General features: G+C 58.4%; 1 protein-coding gene across 1 annotated transcript in view; it reads right to left on the bottom strand.

The window, feature by feature from the left end:
• Positions 1 to 558: 558 nt before the first annotated feature.
• The window catches only part of LOC101656233 (death associated protein), a 28,580-nt gene continuing 11,505 nt past the window's right edge, over positions 559 to 17,633 (bottom strand). Inside the window, exons 2-4 of the mRNA XM_004698101.2 lie at positions 17,082 to 17,172; positions 3,230 to 3,272; positions 559 to 1,619 (exon numbers count right to left, since the gene is read on the bottom strand). Of these exons, the coding sequence (XP_004698158.1) occupies positions 1,503 to 1,619; positions 3,230 to 3,272; positions 17,082 to 17,172 (251 nt within the window). The 3' untranslated portion in view covers positions 559 to 1,502. The remainder of the gene's footprint in view (positions 1,620 to 3,229; positions 3,273 to 17,081; positions 17,173 to 17,633) is intronic.

Below are 17,633 nucleotides of genomic sequence, written 5' to 3'. Positions count from 1 at the left end.
CACATCCTGTGATGGGGCCTGGCAGCTGCTGTCCCTCTATGGTGTTCCCTGGTCATTCGTTGGGAAGTACCACGCCTTTCTTCCTGGTCTCAGCCTGGAAGCTATGCTGAACACCAATGACCTTGCTGGTGTGAGAGGCAGGCCCTCTGTGAGGCAGACTGACCAGTCCATGACGGCCAACACAGGGTGGGCGATGGTGAGGGCGGGAAGGGCTTTCTTCTGCTGTGTGCTAGGGTGGGCAGCATGATGGGGAGATAAAGGGGTCACACCAGGTGAGTGACAGTGAGGATTGGTGGGCAGCCTGAAGGGGAGATACAGGAGGTTATAGGTGGACCTCTGACCTGCTCATGGTTATTCTGACATGGTTGGCACCTCTGAGCAAAAGGGCTGACTGCTGGGCCAGCCTCACGGGGCACCCCCCCCTCCACTGAGCCCAGGGGCCAGCCCCCAGCGGGGGCTGCTCGAAAACCGGTGGTGAGAGCATGTCTGTCTGTCTGTCTGTCTGTTGGCCTAGAGCATCCACCTCTGGAAGCCGCATATGGAAGGAAGCACCAGCCCAAGAGGAAATGCGGCAGATTTATTAATCATTATGATTCTGGAGATTCACAATCGATAAACTCATTAAAAGACAGCATTTTGTGATCAGTGACCCAGCGCCCAAAGACACATGGAAGAGTGTGAAGCACGCTTACGCTGCATCTTTGGCCGGGGCCTAGCTGGAAAGCGAGAGAGGAAGGTGGTCTAGGTGTCTGCAGCAGAGGGGCAGGGGATGCACGGCTAGCTCGGCCAGGCCTGACACTCGGTGTCGGTGCACCAAGAGCAGAGACAACAGCCTCTGGACCCATAGCCACATCGACTGCTGACACTGCGGGGCGGCGGGAGGTGGGTGGCCGAGGCGCGAGCCCACTCGTGACTCTACAGCTGTCTGGCAAAGGCTGAGTGCAGCCTCTGCTCACAGGAGCCCTGCCGACCGGCAGCAGAGACCGGTGGGCAGCGGCCGGCTCTGGGCGGTGTGGAGAGGTGAGCCATGCCCGGGCAGGCACACTGCAGAATGTGGCAGGAGGCCCGGGAGAATGTGCAGGCAGGCTGACCCACATGTTTCGGTACTGGGACTGCAGGAATGTGGACTTGGAGCTGCCGAGGGAGACCAGGGCACGCCCTGGCTGCAAACAGCGCACCCCACCCACCAGAGCCCCGCGCATCTTCGGAGAAGCCTGGCACACGGTCCCGCGCGGGGTCTCCCAGAATTGACTCCGCGGCAACTGGCTTTTTAAGAGATTTTTCTGCCCCCAATTTTTCTGTGGATGAAGACCCAGGCGGCAAAGGCCCTTGCTGATCCTCCCACGGACCGACAGGCCTGGGGTCCCCTCCATTGCTGGGAGCCCCCCGGGAATTTAAGGCAAGGGGCGGGGCTTTGCTTTGTCTTGGATTTCCGGGCTGGCGGTTGGGTGGGCGGCGCGCGTCTCGGGGTTACCGCGGAGGGTGGGGCGCCTGCCCCATCTTCACTTCCGTGGCTGCTGGATGTGCTGACTCCGGGGGGTCGGGGGGTGCTTGTCTATGGAGGCGTGCGGCTTCTGGTGGGCCACCTGCGCGGCCGCCGGGGGGAAGTCCTTGTCACCCTGCGGAGACATGCACACAGGCCTTCAGCTCTGGGGCGCTAAGGGAGCCTAGGCTGCCTGGGGGTCGGGGCGGGGGCGGGACCAGCACCCCGGCCCAGGCGGGGCAGCCACAAGCCTCTGGACGGAACTGGCCGCTGATGTGACTCTTTCTCCACGAGGTGTAGCGGCCATCTGGCTTAGGGACAACAGTCCAACCTAACGCTCCAAAGGCGCCTGGAGGCCGTGGCTGGGCAGGGGTGGGGCTGTGCGGGGCGGCCTTCTCCCCGTGGGAATGGCCTCTGGGCTCGCTGTGCTGGGCGGGGCACCGGGCTGGTCGAACCCAGCCACAGGCCCACGGCTCCCGAGCAGCAGAGGGGCCCGTCGTTTTCGCACAGCAGCCCCGAAGCCCCGGAGCCCCCAGCTCGGAGCCGGGGCGGGGCTGCGGAGCCTCCAGATAGCAAAGGCAACGAACACACTGTCGGAGAGTTGGCCCACAGCGCCCCTGGAGGGCAGCAGTGGAACTGCCCACCGGCATCCCCAGGCTGTGTGGGGCGCCCTGGAGGCGTAGTGGTTACGCTTAGGGGAGAAAGAGGCTTTCCTCTTCATAAAGAGTTACAGCTTCCGAAACTCATCAGGGCAGTTCCAGCCGATCCCAGAGGGTCACTATGAGTTGGCATACAGACTTGAATGCAGGGGAGTTTTATTTATTTATTTTGAAACCTGGGCAGACTGCCACGTGTTTCTCCAGTGGACACTTGGTAAATTCCGGTGGGTCTGACTGCTGGTCTTTCCCATAGCAGCTGTGCGCCTAACTGGTGCACCCCAGGGCTCTTCTCTGAAGGTAAACGGTTAACAAACGCCATAAGTTTGGGCCAGGGGTGGGCATTCGTTTTTTGCAGAGGTCCAGATTTTAGGGTCATCCTGTCTTTCCCATCTCAGCCCCAGAAATGCATGCAGGTGACACGGGAATGACCTGGCAGCCGCATCCCAGTAAAACTGCTCCCAGATGTGGAAAGCTGAGTTTAGTTTCATTCTCTTTTGACTGTTACCCCCACCCCAATTTATAAATGCATCACATCTGTAGATCGTGGGCCACGGAGACTCCCTTTGGCCTTTGGCCTTTAGTTTGAGGACCCCGGGTTACTATAGAATGAGCCCGAGCGGCAGTGTTTACACATTGGACTCTGTGAGGTCACCAGTTCAAAACCACCAGCTGCTCTGTAGGAGAAAGATGAGGCTTTCTACTCTCATAGTTAATAGTCTTGGAAACCCATGGGGGCAGTTCTATCCTGTCCTCTAGAGTTGCTATGAGATGAAATAGACTCAATGGCAGATTTTTTGGGGGGTGGCAGGAGCAGTTAGTTCAAATATAGGGTGAGGTGGAAGAAAAGGCAGGCAGTTTGCAGTTCCAAGGGGGTTATTATGACTCAGCCCAGCAGCAGGCCCCGCAGGTGACTCCTCATTAAATGCCTGCCTACGGAAATGAAACCGAGAAAGCCCCTATCTGCTTGCCCTGAGTGGCATGAATGCCAAACTGTGAAGTGGCCTTACATGCTGGGCACCAGGGGCTCCCAGCCAGCTCTGATCCTAGGCCTTGTACCCACTCCCCTCCACAAAGGCAGGGCACTTACCCGGGCAATGACGCCGGAAATGAACACAGTTGGCTTCGGGGGGCTGGAAAACAAGAAAGGAAAATGCCCTAACACAACGGTTGCAAAGGGGCGTGCGGCCTAGGGGTCTTGGCAAGGTTGGCAACAGTGGCCGTTCTGGCTTCTTTGAGGGAAGGGGTACATGGTGGAGACGGGTGATGGAATCACCTGGTGGGGGGGCTGGTGTCCTGTGAAGCCCTCTACTCCTGAGGTCAGCCCAGACAAGTGGGGTACAGGTTTGCTGAAACTCGGTTCCTTCTTGGCGCAGGAGTATTTTTGTTTAATCCTCAATTAAACAAGGGGCAGGCTGTGTCCAGTGTGTGTGATCACCACAGAGGCTTCCCTGGGGGGCAGGGGTATGCCCCTGCCCAGCCTCGCCGCCCCCCCCCCCAGAGCCATCCAAGTGCCTAAGGGGGCGCCGCTAACTCCCTGTCACCCTGCAGACCCTCCTGAGCTCACCGAGGGTGGAGTGTGGCACCAACCTGAGGTGAGGTCACCAGACACCAAGAACTTAGACCGCCTGCAGGTGGGCCCTCCGAAGTGCCGGGCTGTGGACCCAATACACGTTGGCTTCCTTGTGAAATGCCCCATTCTCCTGTCTTGTTGTTTGTATCCTGCTGCCTGAGCAGGGTAGGTTGGGGGTGTGCCCCCAGGTGGGCCGGCACTCGAGTCACTGGGAGGCCAGAGCCGGTTCACAATATGGAGACACAGCCAGGGGCAGTGCCCGAGGGGGTGCCAGGGCACACAGTGACCAGAGAGGAGGGCAGGGGCAGCAAGCTTCCCCAGGAGCAGGGCCTGGGCATCTCGAGATACAAAATAGGAGGGGAAGGATGACACTCTCCTTGATAACACTGGAAGGCGCTGGACCTTGCATTTATGTTGGGGGGGGAGAGGAAGGAGTAGATACTTCTCTTATCACGTGGATGGGCAGGGCTGAAGGAGGTCCCCCAGTGCTGTGAGGGGCAGGTGGGCTGGAGGTGGTCCCACGGTCTGGCTGGCAGGCAGTCTTCACCACACCTCCTGCCCTCAACCTCATCCCCCCAGCCTCCCGAGTGAGTCACCCAGCTTCGCTGAAGCCCAGGGTCCTTTTAAGGACCACCAGAGCCTCAGCTTTGCTTGGCTGCAGGCAGAGTTCCAACTCCCCAGGACCTTCCCGGATCTGCTTGCATCCAGAGGAAGGGAGAAAAAGCCCCAAACCCTCACGGGATGCCGGGAACTTAATGAGGCCAAGCCACACGGACTCACTGAGCTGCTCAGACTAGCCCTTGGCTGTATTGTTGGTTTTATACAGGGTAAGTAGGAGGTGGAGTAAGATTTATTATTATTATTTTTTTTATAGCAGACAGGCAGAGGCATGAGGGCAGGTCAAGGTGAAGACCCCTCAGCCCAGCTTAGATTTTTCTTTTTCAAGACCTTTTACTCAGGGCCCTCGCCAGGCTGGGACAGCTGGCAGGGCAGGGCCGAGTGTACACGGTCTGCCCAGGCGGCCTGTGACATACAGGGTTTCTTCCAGGGCCTGCGGCCCATTCCACTGGCAGTGGTCTTACAAGACAGCAGGCCCACAGGGGCCCCTACTCGGCTTTCTCCTGCGGAGCAGCTGCAGAGCTTCACACTGCCAATCTCTCCGTTAGCAGCCACCTGCTGACCTACTGTGCTGGCAGGCTCCTTGGGGCCTGGTCAGACAGTTCACAGATAGGATTGAGAGCCCGGTGAAGTGGGCTACCGTAAGGTCAGCAGTTGGGAACCACCAGCTGACTTAGGGACAAAGATGAGGCTTCCTGCCCCTCAAGAGTTAAGTCTTGGAAAATTCACAAGGGCAGTGCTACCCTGCCCTCTAGGGTCGCTATGGACTTGGGGCAGTAAGTGCCAGTGAGTCTGGACAGGGAAGCATCCTGATCTCAGATGCCATCACGTGTTGGCATGGAGATGGAACAAGGTCCCGAGAGCAAGGAGGAGTGGTCCTGTCACCCCGCACATGCCCGGGGGTGGGGCTCTGGGTGTTCTCAAACTCGCTGGGCTGCTCAGGCCATCCTAGCTGGTTCAGTGGGAGCTGCTGGGGACACTGCAGAAGCCCCTCTGGCTCTGGTCAGCTCCAGGCTGAGACTCTAGTCGCCTCCAAGAGTGCGTCCCCTGTCCCACCAAAGTGGGCTTTAAAAGCCCAGCAAGTTTGGCTGGCAACACCAGAGCCAGTGTCTTTGTAGCTGGGAACAGTGTCTATTTGGTGTTGGCCAATCAGTCGGGGTCTTCTGGCCTAGAGTCCCCTAAAAGGGGTGTTCTCTCCCCTGGGCATCTACTCTAGGTAGACCTGGCAGCGGCCTCTTCACACAGTGTCCAGCAGCAATGCCGCTTCTCTGAGGGTCCTTGTGGGCAGTGCTTCTGCAGCTGTGCAGGTGCTGCCCAGGGAGGCTGCACATCACCGGGCATTCTATTTGCCAAGCAAAGATGTTTCCGAAGCACCTGGCAATGGGCAGGCGCTCAGAGAACAAACCTCGCAGACAGAAGCTGGCAGAGAGCCTGCCTGCAGAAGCAGTGCGGCTCAGTACAGGCATTTTAAATTCCATCAGGACTCCGGGGTGGGTCTAACCTACATTTCTCAGATTCTCCAAGCTGGGCCGGCGGCTTTGAGGATTTATCTAATCTGATGAAAACAGATGTTGTTTTGAAGAAGCAACAGGCCTCTCTCCCAGGAAATGGAATGGTGAACACAGCCCCCCCATGCTTGTCTGATTGGATCACCCCCCACCCCCACTTCGGTGTGAGCAAACTGCATGCAAGGCAGAAGGGGCCAGATGGCGGCCCCAACCCATCTGCCAAGCACCCGACCGAGTGGGTCTGCGTGTGGCTGTGATGTTAGCTGCGGTGCCACTGGCACGTCAGACATCAGCAGGATCAGCCATGGTGGGCAGGGCTCAGCCCAGTGCCCAGTCGGTGGCAGACTAAGAAGAAAGGCCTGGTGACCAACGTGTGAAAACCCTGTGCACAGCAACAGCTCGGAAAGGGCACCTTCGATGGGATGGTGAGCAGCATGGCCTCAAGTTCACCAACGGCCAGGGAGGTGGTGCAGGCCTGGGCAGTGTGTCCTTCTAGCCACAGGTCCCCATGACTTGGAACCAGCTTAACGTTAACCCTCCACCCCCATCCCAGTCCTGGGCCACTTCCTGACCTTCAGCTGTGTTGCCCACCGCCCCACTCCCCCCAGCTGTGTGGGCCTCTCTTCTCCCATCTTTAATCCAGGACTGGAAGCTTCTGAAGACATCAGTCTACTGCCTACACTGACCACTCTGCCCGCTCCTCTCCAAGTCCCTGGCGGGAACAGAGTGGGCCTGGTCGGGCACCAGGAGCCCTGGAGGCCACGTGGGAACATGTTGGGTTGCTAACAGTAAGGTCAACAGTTCCAAACCACCAGACGCTCTTCAGGAGGAAGGCAAGGCTTTCTACTCCCATGAAGAGTTACAGTCTTAGAAACTCACAGGGGCAGTTCTACCCTGTCCTGTAGGGTGGCTGTGAGTCAGTATCAACTTGATGTCAGTGGGTTTGAGTTGGTTTGACTTGGGTGCTGTACTGGGTAAGTGGCTGGCTGCTAACTGCCATGTCTGAGGTTCATATCCACCCAGCCACTCCTTAGGAGAAAGACCAGGCTTTCTATTCCTGTAAAGAGTTACAGTCTTGGAAATGCACGCGGGCAGTTCTACCCCGTCCTACAACAGGGTCGCTGTGAATTGGAATCAACTCAACCACACAGCAGCTGCAGCACCACCAAGTGCTACCACATGGGACATTTAGGGATGGGTGTGCGTGCACATGCACACAGACACGCCAGCACACTACAAACACACCTGGCCCTGTACAGCGAAGCACAGTAGCAGCCCGACATTCGGGGTGAGCAGTAAGCCACAGCTCCCTTCCCGTGCCAGCACCCTGGACCTGATTCCAGGAGCCCCGCTTCAGGTGCAATCTACCAAAGCTCTCCTGACACGCGCCCTGCCAGCCTCAGAGGGAGCTGTTCACAGAGGGGATGGGTCACTGCACTGGCTCTTTTCTGAGGTGGGAGAATGACCTCAGATAGAAACAGCTGTTCTGACTGGCCACTCGGAAGGACCAGGCATGGGGGTGGGCAGCCCTGGACCCTTCATGCGGTGTCCCTGTTTCTCGGACAGGGGAATGGCCCATAGAGAGATGCACCCACATGTTCAACGGTGCCACAGAAAGCAGGTGGCTGGGGTTGGGTTTGGACTCGGCTGTGCAGACAGGGGGCTCGGCTCCTGGCCCACCCTGGCTTCGGAGATGAGCATGTGGCCAGGCAGCCTCTATTTTGGGTTCTGTCTCCAGTTTCAGAGGCAGAGTTTTAAAGTAAGTCATCTACATGCACACGGGTGCCCTTCCCCAGCCAGACCGCACTGTAGATTCAAACCTGTCCACAAGTTCCTTCTAACTTGATCCTGGGTTTTTGGGCAAAGGACCATTTGGCTCTGCAGCACGAAGTGTGTGAGCGCACACTGTGGCCGCCCTTGATGGGCCTATGCAGGCCCTTCCTCCACGGTCAGGGGATGAGCCGGCAGTCTGAGAGGCTGGACCCCATGTGCGGGGGGATGGGGGCAGAGCAGAGCCTGGCGGGGCCTGGGTTCCTGGGCATGCAGGTCAAGGCTGTGTATAGGTGACTGTCCCACCAGCCAGACATATCGCTCCTGCCCCCCCACCCTTTCGAAATAAAGCCCTGAGAAGGCTTCAAAGTGTCCCTGGGGTTACACTGCGGCCCAGCAGAGAATGGTTCTGACACCCGGTGTTTGCTCAGACCCTGGCTCGGCTGATGACCTCTCTGAGGTGACCGTCAGGAGCCCTGGTGGCCTCCGTAGTGCGTTGTATGTGGGCTGCTAACTGCAAGGCTTCTCTGCGGGAGGAAGGTGAAGCTTTCTGCCCCGTAAAGAGTTACAGTCTTGGAATCACACAGGGGCAGTTCTACCCTGTCCTGGCACCCTGAGTTGGAGTGACTCTATGGCAGGGAGTGACAGGTGACAGTCATGTCACTGAGCAGGCTACAAGCATCCCGTAGATAGCAGCCGTGAGACAATCACTCGGGCATGGCCCACCCTCTGCCCCAGCTCGGCTATGGATGGACCTGGGTGCGGATCCTCAGGGTGTTGCCTGGTCTCCTCTTTGGAGAGTTGCTGTGCGCTGCTGGGGAAACAACCCCCAGCACAAGGGGAGGAGAGACTGCCTGTCTGGGTCCTGCCACACCCCAACCTGGTGCTGGTCAGGTCGTGCAACTCTCGGGCTTTCTCTGGCTGAGTGATGAAGCAGACAGTCCGAGTCGAGAAGCTCTGCTGGAGCCTGGGTCACGGTGGCATGGCCACATACATGCACGCATGCACACACAGACAAGTGGCGGGTGGTGACGCCTGAGGTGCACTGGCTGGGAACCAAACAGGACCGCTTCATCGTTGTTGCTGCTGGGGGCCCCAGACCAGTCCGTCCCGTAGCGACCCCATGCACAACTGCGCCACACGGCACCCGGGCCTGCGCCAACACAACTGCTCTGATGCCCAGGACCACAGCCACTGCGCCCATCCGTCTGTCCATGTAGAGAGTCTTTCTTCACGAGGATCCCACCACAGAACCGCCACTGTCTCACAACCTGGTCAGCAAAGCGCTACTCGTCTGGGCCAGAAGGCCGACCACGCAAGCAAAGAGGTCACCCACCCTTAGGGGCACTGGCTGCCGGTCAGCTGGCCAGACCTGGGGAAGAGGTGGACCAATTCTGCTGAGCTGAGCTTGCAGGCCATGGAGGACAGACGGACTGATGACGACAAGACAGGGGGGAAGTCCTGCAGGGGCCGGGTGCCCAGGCCAGCTTCCCTGAGCTCTGGGGGAGCCTGGCTCCCAGGAGAAGGCCCGGGGCCTTGGACCCTTTCTCCCGCAGCTGCCAACGGCCACTTTGAAAACGGTCCATGGGAGAGCAGCAAGGAGTCCTCCGGCTACACGCACTGCCCTTCCTGGTGAGATCAGGGGCGTGCGCTCAGTATTTCCCCGGAAGTTTCCAGAGAAGCAGTGTGTGGCAGGGCCAGGGTGAGGGCCCCACTTGGCAGTGGACACAACACTGCCCTCCACCGAGCCTGTGGTGTCACTGACCATCTGCCCACATCCAGTCCCCTCAGGAGGCCACTTCAAACCCCAACTGGAAGGTGCCCTGTCCTTGGTTAAGGAGGCTCTGTCCCTGGTTAAGGAGGTCCTTTCCCTGGTTAAGGTAGCCCTGTCCCGGTTAAGGGGGTGGTCACTGGTGAAGGGGGCTGGTCCCTGGCTAAGGCACCAGGTCCCTGGTGGAGGCGGCCTCAAGGTCAAGCTCCCCTCTCGCTGCCTCTGTGGCTTTGTGTCTTCACAAGGCTGACTGATACGCATTCTCCCACGGGGAAGCTTTAAAACACTTCCGAGTTCAGCAGATGGAAAACCAGATTTTTCCTTTCCTTTCCAAACCTGTAACTCTTTGTGGGAGTAAAAAGTCCCCTTTCTCCCAGGAGTGGATGGTGGTTTCAAACTGCTGACCTTGCGGCCATAGCCAAACTTGTAACCACTACGCCATTGGCATGCCTTAAGCAAAGGCAAGATGAAAGATTTTGGGTTGTTTTGGCTTCGTGCTCACTGACTGGCCCAGATGGCAGGCGCTGGCAACAGGCCTGCCTTTATATCCTAACTCGGCTCTGGACAGGGTCCTAAGGGACCAGGAAGGACCTGCTGGGAGGGCTTGCTCTCCAGGCAGAAGGCCTGCGCCCCAGCAGACAAGCAGACACGTGGCCCAGATCCGGGTGCAACGGTTCTCAGCTGTGCCCTAGGGCCCCGCCTTGTGCCTGCAAACAGGGCGAGCTTCTTGCCTGGTGTTGCCGCAGGCCTCAGTGGGTGGGCTTCCAGGTCCAAGTCCCACTCTAAGCTGTTCCCAGTACAAAGCAACACAAGAGGACGTCACACACTGTGGGGAACCCCACCATCTTTCAGCCCCACGGGCTTCCTGAGGCCCACCGCAAGGCTGTTACTTCTTTAACGAGAAATTATGCAAACAGCAAACCTATGCAGATATGCTCCAAATAATAATTTTTAAAAACGTTGGTTGCGAGTGGATTCTGTCTCCTGGGGTTTTCAAGGCTTTCTTGTCCCTGGAGAAGGGCATCATGCTCGGTCAGGAAAGAGGCACGCCCTTGGCAAGAAGGACTGACACAGAGGCCGCTCAGGGGGCTCACACCTAACAGCGGTGAGGTGGGCGCTGAGTCCCACTCTGTGATGCACAGGGTCACTCTGAGTCTGAACCAACTCGTTGGCACCTATCGGCAACAACAATGGCATATGACAAGGAGACCACTGCCACCAAGTCATTGCCGACTCAGAGCGGCCTTGCGTAGGTTTGTCAGATGGGAGATCCTGGAAGGCAGCTGAGCTCACCCCTCTCCCGCTCATGCCAGTCTTACAGGAGCAGAGAGCCTCCCTTTTCCTTGCAGCAACAGCTGGTGGGTTCGAACTGCGGACCTTGGGGTTAACAGCCACAGCGTCAACTCACTGCCATTAAGTCAGTGTTGACTCACGGCTGCCCTCTACGGCAGAGAAGCACCCTCTGGGTCTCCAAAGCCACATGCTGACCTCTGCAGGGGCAGCAAGCTCATCTCTCTCGCCAGGAGGGACTGGTGGAATCCAACTGCAGACCCACATGTACCCCATTGCACTGCCAGGACTCCGAGCACACCGCCGGGGCGTCTTAGTAACATGCAGTGTTAGTCAGCCACCGGTTTATAATAAGTGCTCACCGCCCACTAACAATGGACATTTATTGTAAAAAGCATTCACTGAACCACTGTCTGGTGGGGTGCCCGGAGCAGCAGACGCAGCAGTGGGCACAGCCCAGGGTCTGCCTCCTGGCACTGGGGGATGGGGGTAGTCTGGGACTCCACACAGGCCTGGAGTGCTCTACAAACTATCCCAAGGCCCCAGCTTCTCAGGGGTCACAGGTTACAGGATAGAGAACCCTCACTCCCTGACAAGTTGATGCTAACTCATGGAGACTCTATAGGAACGGGGAGAGCTGTCTATAGGGGCTTCTAAGACTGTAACTCTTTATGGGAGTACAAAGCCTCATCTTTCTCCGTTGGAGTGGCTAGTGGTTTCCAACTACCATCCTTGCGGTTAGCAGCCTAACGTGGAGGCACTGTGCTACCAGGGCTGCTAAAGAAGAGTCCCACTGCCAGGCAATGTGTCCCCCACAGTTGGAGCACACTCTGGACACACGAGGAGCCGTGTGGACATGGGGAGAAATCTGGAAGCCAGAAACCTTTGTGTGGCTGGTGCAGTGAGTCATCACCATGGAAACCAGAGGGGGTAGGAGCCTGTGGGGAGAGGCTTGGGGCTGGAGTGTGGCCGGGGCTCGACCACGAGACAGCAGAGGTTAGAGGCTGACATGGACAGGGCCGATGGGTCTGTGCGACTGTGCAAGAAGGTGGAGAGGGGACGGGCAGCGACTTACAAAAAACTGAGGTAGCCGCATGCCCAACAGGAGGCATCTGCTTCAAGGCGGAGCTGGTGGGCTTGAACAGTTGACCTTGAGTTTGGCAGCCAGTGTGAGTGTCCAGGAAAAACCTGGTCTTTATGGGTCGGGGCTGTGTCGGTGCTGGGGCTCCTGAAAGGAGTGTCCTGCCAGAGGGCACGTATTTTCTATGCTGCTGTCCTCCGAAAGCGTCAACTAGCCTTGTTTTTGTTGGAATCAACTCAGTAACAGGTTAGGTTATGCGTTGGGCTGATCACTGTAAGGTCATAGGTTCAAAACCATCGGCAGCTCCGCTGGAGAAAGATGAGGCCTTGTATTCCAGTAAAGGTTTACAGTCTTGGAAACCTACAGGGGGCAGTTCTACCCTGTCCTATAGGGTCACCATGAGCTGGATTCAACTCCAAGGCAGTGAGTGACATGAGGTGAAGGACTTTAATTCTGACAACACAACGCTTAAAGTTGCATACGAAGTTAATTTTAAATGTCAAAATGTGTGCTCACGCAGCGTAAGATCTATATAAACCAAACCAGCTCCACTGCTGAGTGGAGTCTGACTCATAGCCAACCCGCTGCTGCAGTGCCCTCTCTGGCCACTGGAGGGACCGTGTGCTTTATTTCAGGCAGTTTCCTCTGGTCTGGACTGCTCAGGCTGCTGGCGCCCACCTTCTGAGAAGTATCTGCTCTGTGAGGTCAGACAGTGGGGAACCCACCGCTTTGCACCCCGCCCACTGGAGATCCTCAGGCTGCCCTTACAGGAACCCAGCTCGAGCACGCGGAGAACCTCGTTCACTTCTGCGGGATCTGGGTCCTGCACGGGCCTGTTGCGTTGCCACCGATCCCAGGAGCCATCAGCAGACTGCCAACCCTGGATCCTTCCCAGGAGTAGAAAACCTCATCATTTTCCCTGGAGTGGCTGGTGGGCTTGAACAGCTGACCTTGAGGTTGGCAGCCCCTCCCCACAGCCAGGGGGTCTTGCCTTTGGCTCACTGACAGTGGCTGTGACAGCAGGTCAGGCTGGATGTGTCCGACTCTGGTTCAGGAGTGGACAGTGCTTCCAGGCCTCTGGGAACCCACAGTCCTGGGGGCTGCATGTTCAAGTCCACCCAGCGGTGACTGGGAAGTCAGACCGGACAATCTATCTATGAAAAGCCAGCCAGCCCAACAGCCCTCTCGAGAGACAGACGGGCCTGTCTGACCCATTAGAGTTTCAGTCTCCAAAACCCACAGGTGCAGTGCTAGCCTGTCCTCCAGGGTTGCTACGAGTGGCCATTGACTCCAGGATTCGATGGCAGTTTGTCTGCTTTTTCTGTCGGACAACCCCCTGGAGCCCTGAAGGAGGAGGGGCTTGCAAGGCAAACGGAAGCCAGTCTGTCAACATCGCGCCTGCACTTCTCACGGTCGCCAAGAGGTGGCGCCTTCACTGCACAGCACCAGGTGGACGGGGCATGGCTGAGCACACAGGGCCACTGAGCTCAGCTGGGCTGGTGGTGGGTCCCAGGCAGAAGCACATAGGAGCCTGAACTGGTCAGAGGTTGCCAGAGGGAGGAGGGGGAAGGGACACTGAACAAGGACAGTGAGAGTGGGCGCCGCTTGGGAAGTACAATCAGTGTCAGTGAGCTCTCCGTGTGGCCGGTGTGTGTTTTGTGACAAGTATTTTCTCATCAGCTCTGCTGCACTGAGGTGAGCTGGAGCGCAGCCGGCTGGCCCGTGGTTACAGGGGTTCTGGGAGTCTCTGGGCATGGGGAAAGGGCAGGCAGGTGGACCGAAAGGCAGCCTTTTCCATTTTGAAACAGCATCCTCACAGGAGGAGTCAAGAGAAAAAGTGACCACAAACAGGCGACGAACAACAAAACGGATGGAAAGGAAGGAAAAGCAGGAGGCTGAGAGGGACCCAGGATTAATGCTTCTAAAGCGATAAAATAGGGGGCGGGGAGTGGGCACTGGGCACCGCTCAGCCTCCAGGTGACCTGCCACCAGTGCCAAGCAATTCTTCCCAGCAGTGCAAATACACTGTCATGAATGCGACATGTCTGTAAGGCACAGAACCGCAGTGCAGTTCTATGCGGTGCCCATGGGTCTGCCTGGGCCGGGCCCACTGTGGGCAGTGGCTTGCCTCACTCCTGGCAGCCAGGCCAGCCTCTGGAGACACGGTGGCGGCTGATGATGGCAACGGCCTTGCTGTCACAGCTGGTGCCCTGGTCCAGGACAGGGGCAGAGGCGGGTAGAGGCGGCACAGAGAGGGGCCTTCCCAAATCTGCAGCTGGGGTGGAGTAGGGGACAAAGCACGGGGCAGCCCCTCCACTCCTGCCCCCAGGGCAGCAGCACCCAACTAGTAATCACTCTCCTCACATGCCTCCTTGTCATCTGTCACAAACAATCGGAAGCCCTCTCCCCCCCAGCTCACAGCTGGAGCCCTGCTGGTGCAGTGGTTAAGCGTTGTGCAGCTGCGTGTAAGGTCAGTGGTTCGAAGCCACTTGCCACTGCATCTGGAGACGCTGCCGTCGCCTGCCTGGTTGTCAGAAACTCACAGGGGCAGTTCCAGCCCATCTTATAGGGTCCTTGTGAGTGCCAACGGACCCGATGGCAGTGGGTTTGGTCTGGGGGCTTTGAGGAACCCTGGTAGTGCGGTGGTTAAGCACTCAGCTGCTCCCTGAAAGGTCAGTGGTTTGAATCCACCATCCACTCTGCAGGAGACAGAAGTGGGCTCGGTACAGCTCCCAGGCTGGACCCCCAGGGGCAGCTGCACACCACTTACAGGGTCCCCCTATGAGACGGAGTGCCCCAGGGCTTTCATTTTCACAGGCTAAGGGGAGTTGCGGGTAACAGACGGAGCTGTGTCTCCACTAAAGCTGTGTTGAAGTCCTTCCTCCTGTCCCTGTCCCTGTGATGAGACCTTGTTGGGAGGCAGGGTCTCTCTCTGCAGATGGTGGGTGTCAGCTGTCGGGGTCGGAGTTGTAGGCCCCTCCCCAGAGCCCTCTGAGAAGAGACGGGATGTGGAAAGAGGGCCCGACAGGAACAGCTGTAGAAGGGTCAGGCCACTAGATGCCAGGGGAGAGAGAGGCAGGGGCTGGCCTCCGGGCCCCGAGGCGACGTGCCTGTCCTCTGGTGTGCTCCTGTTACGCAGGACAGAGGAAATCAAAGCCCCTGAGAGAAACCTGAATTCCCAAGGAACGTATCACACACAGGAGACCGGGAAAACTCCCCCTGACGTGCAGACATGGTGGGAACACGGTCTTCCCAAAGTTGCTGCTAAAGCTGTGCCTGTTCATCCTGCACTTGGGGCAGCTGCGGCCCCCGGATTGTGGCCTCCTCCCACGGAGACCCCTAGGGACAACGTGCCCTCCCACAGAGACACCCGGAGAGAATGTGCCCTCACCCAACAGAAACCACGTGGTGGAGCCCTGCTGGCATAGTGGTTATGCACTGGGCTGTGATCCCTGAGGTCAGCAGTTCAACACCACCAGCTGCTCTGCAGGAGAAAGGCTTTCTGTTCTGGTCAACAGCCTGGGAAACCCTCAGGGGCAGTTCTCCTCTGTCCTGTACGGTTGTCGTGAGTCAGAAGCGACTCTGGCAGTGAGCTTGGCTCTCTGGCTGGAGAGAGATTGTCATCTCACCGTAATCTAAGGGGTTTCTGTTATGCAATGCCGAGAGCCCACGCACACTTCAGTACCTGGCGCTGACGGTTTCTATAGAGTTCTGATTCTTCTTACGCAAATGGGCAGAAGTTAACCCTTCTGCTGGTCTGTCAGATGGCAAACAGGCCTGCTCCTAAGTGCCCTTCTCTCTGCCCTCTCTCCAGCCCTGTCCCAAACCTGACCTGCTGGTCATCGAGCCCTCGGAAGGCTCTCCTTTGATCCTCTCGTCACCTCCCCTGTACCTCGTGGCTGACTGGGACTTCAATCAATGCCTGGTGCTGAACTCTGCCAGCCCAGCTTCCCTTGTGACGTCAAACCTTGTTTGAATGGGCATGAAGAGTGTAGGTTCTTAAACTTTACCCCATGAGGGGACGAGGGTGTGGGCAGATGACAGTGGGCGGCCCACATGACAGGGCATTTGAGGGCTGACAGTTTGGGAGACTCACGCCTTCAGCCACCTGGTCAGCAGCCGAACCAGGCAATTGTCTTGCCAGCTGAGCCTCAGTGACGGCAGCGCCCGCCCACAGCTCAGCCTGGTGACCAGGGGTCTTGCGCTGGCTGCTGACACAGGGGAACTGCCAGGCCTTGCCTCCCAAAGTTGTGGCAACCCTCCCAAAGCCCCCATTTCTAGATTCGGAAGAGCACGGCCCCCACAATTCCAGATGTGGGGATGTGCAGGCGGTGGCGTTCCAAGAACAACCTGCAAAGACAGACACTGAGAACTCTGGACGTTTCTCAAACCCGATGCCTTCCCTAAGCCGGCTCTCAGGACTGAACCATCCCATTGCCACGACACGGTTTCGCCCTGGTAAATGCAGCTGCTGAGTGGGCGCACTGTGACCGCACACAAGTGTCCCTGGGGCGGAGCGCTGGTGGGCCTGTGAGGGTCTTGCGTTCTCAGAGCAGTGGGGTTCAGGGGGCGGCAGGGGTGTGTCCCTGTGAGTGCTCTCAGGGTCACAGGGGTCACTGGGGATGGGCAGGGCACTCCACTCTTGTCACACTGGACACCAGCGCTCTGTCCCTCGGCAGGGGCCACTCCAGGCCCCGGGTTGAGGGAAGGCCTGCGTGCCTTGGTGAGTGGGCACGCCTGACACGAGGCAGTGCTCTGCCCGGTGCCCGCCCACCCGCAGGAGGAGTCCCAAAGACCCAAGGGCACTGTGCAGAGGTGTCCAGACAGAGCCAGTCTATACCCAAGCTGACCGCCACTCATATCTACTGTCACTCAGCTGACACAGGTGACCCCTGGGGACACAGAGAAGGTGGCAGGGGGCCATTTGCTAACCTGTCTGCAGCTACCCTGCACGGTGAAGAACAACCGAGACAGGTCTGGCCAGGGCTGGGGGTGGGGCGGTGGGATGATGGGGGGTGAGCAGTGTGGGGCAGGGGAACTGCGAATGGAGGGGGTGCGGAATAGCAGGCATGGTGGGGAGAGGTGAAGGCACCACAGGGTATGGGGTGTAGGGAGCATTATGGGATAGTAAAGAGAAAGGAGGTGGAGTGTGGGATGGTGGAGATGGCAGCAGTGTGGGGCAATCAGGTTCAGGTAGGGTGAGGGACCTGCTCCAGGGCCCTTTCCTCTCGCCTGGGCACCAGCCCCCTCCGCAATAAGTGGGCCAGGGGCCGGGCATTCGAGCCCAGGCCAGGGCTCAGACACACCGCCCTGCATCCCACGGTCACCCACCTGGGGCTCTCCCATTCCTGGTCGTCCTTGTCCTTCTCCCGGCCTTCAGCGTGTGGGTGCTTCTGCACGATGCGCATGCCGCCCGCTCTCACTGCAATGGGAACACAGGGCAGGGGGTGAGCACTGTGCGAGCCGGAGCAGCTGGGCTGGGTCCGTCCGCCCGGGACCCCCGGCTGCACAACCACCTATCACGGAAGGGCGGCAGTGTCTGAGGGGACAGCTGCTGGTGATGGTGATATGGCGACCAGGCCAGAGACACAGACCCGGCGGGCTCCATCAAGGTCAGCAGGGAACCGACAGGGTTGGCCACCAAAGGGAACTGGCTGGAGGGCCCACAGCCGCTGCCTTCATGGAAGCAATAGCCAGGCCTCTATCCCTGCGCGGAGCTCAAACTGCCGCCCCCCTACTTGGGCAGCAGAACGACTGTGTCCCCAGGGCCCCCTGGAGTGGGTGTGACTACGACGAATTCTGCCTCCGCTTATCACGATTGCTCCGAGACGCCACATGCACCACCGTCGAGTTGATTCTGACTCATGGCGACCCTTGAGGACA

The sequence above is a fragment of the Echinops telfairi genome, unplaced genomic scaffold (genome assembly GCF_000313985.2).
Source record: "Echinops telfairi isolate 266 unplaced genomic scaffold, ASM31398v2 ScPeMD7_7469;HRSCAF=8507_1, whole genome shotgun sequence".
Taxonomy (NCBI): domain Eukaryota; kingdom Metazoa; phylum Chordata; class Mammalia; order Afrosoricida; family Tenrecidae; genus Echinops; species Echinops telfairi.
Note: the sequence above shows the minus strand (reverse complement) of the source record. Positions and strands in the feature narration are given on the sequence as shown.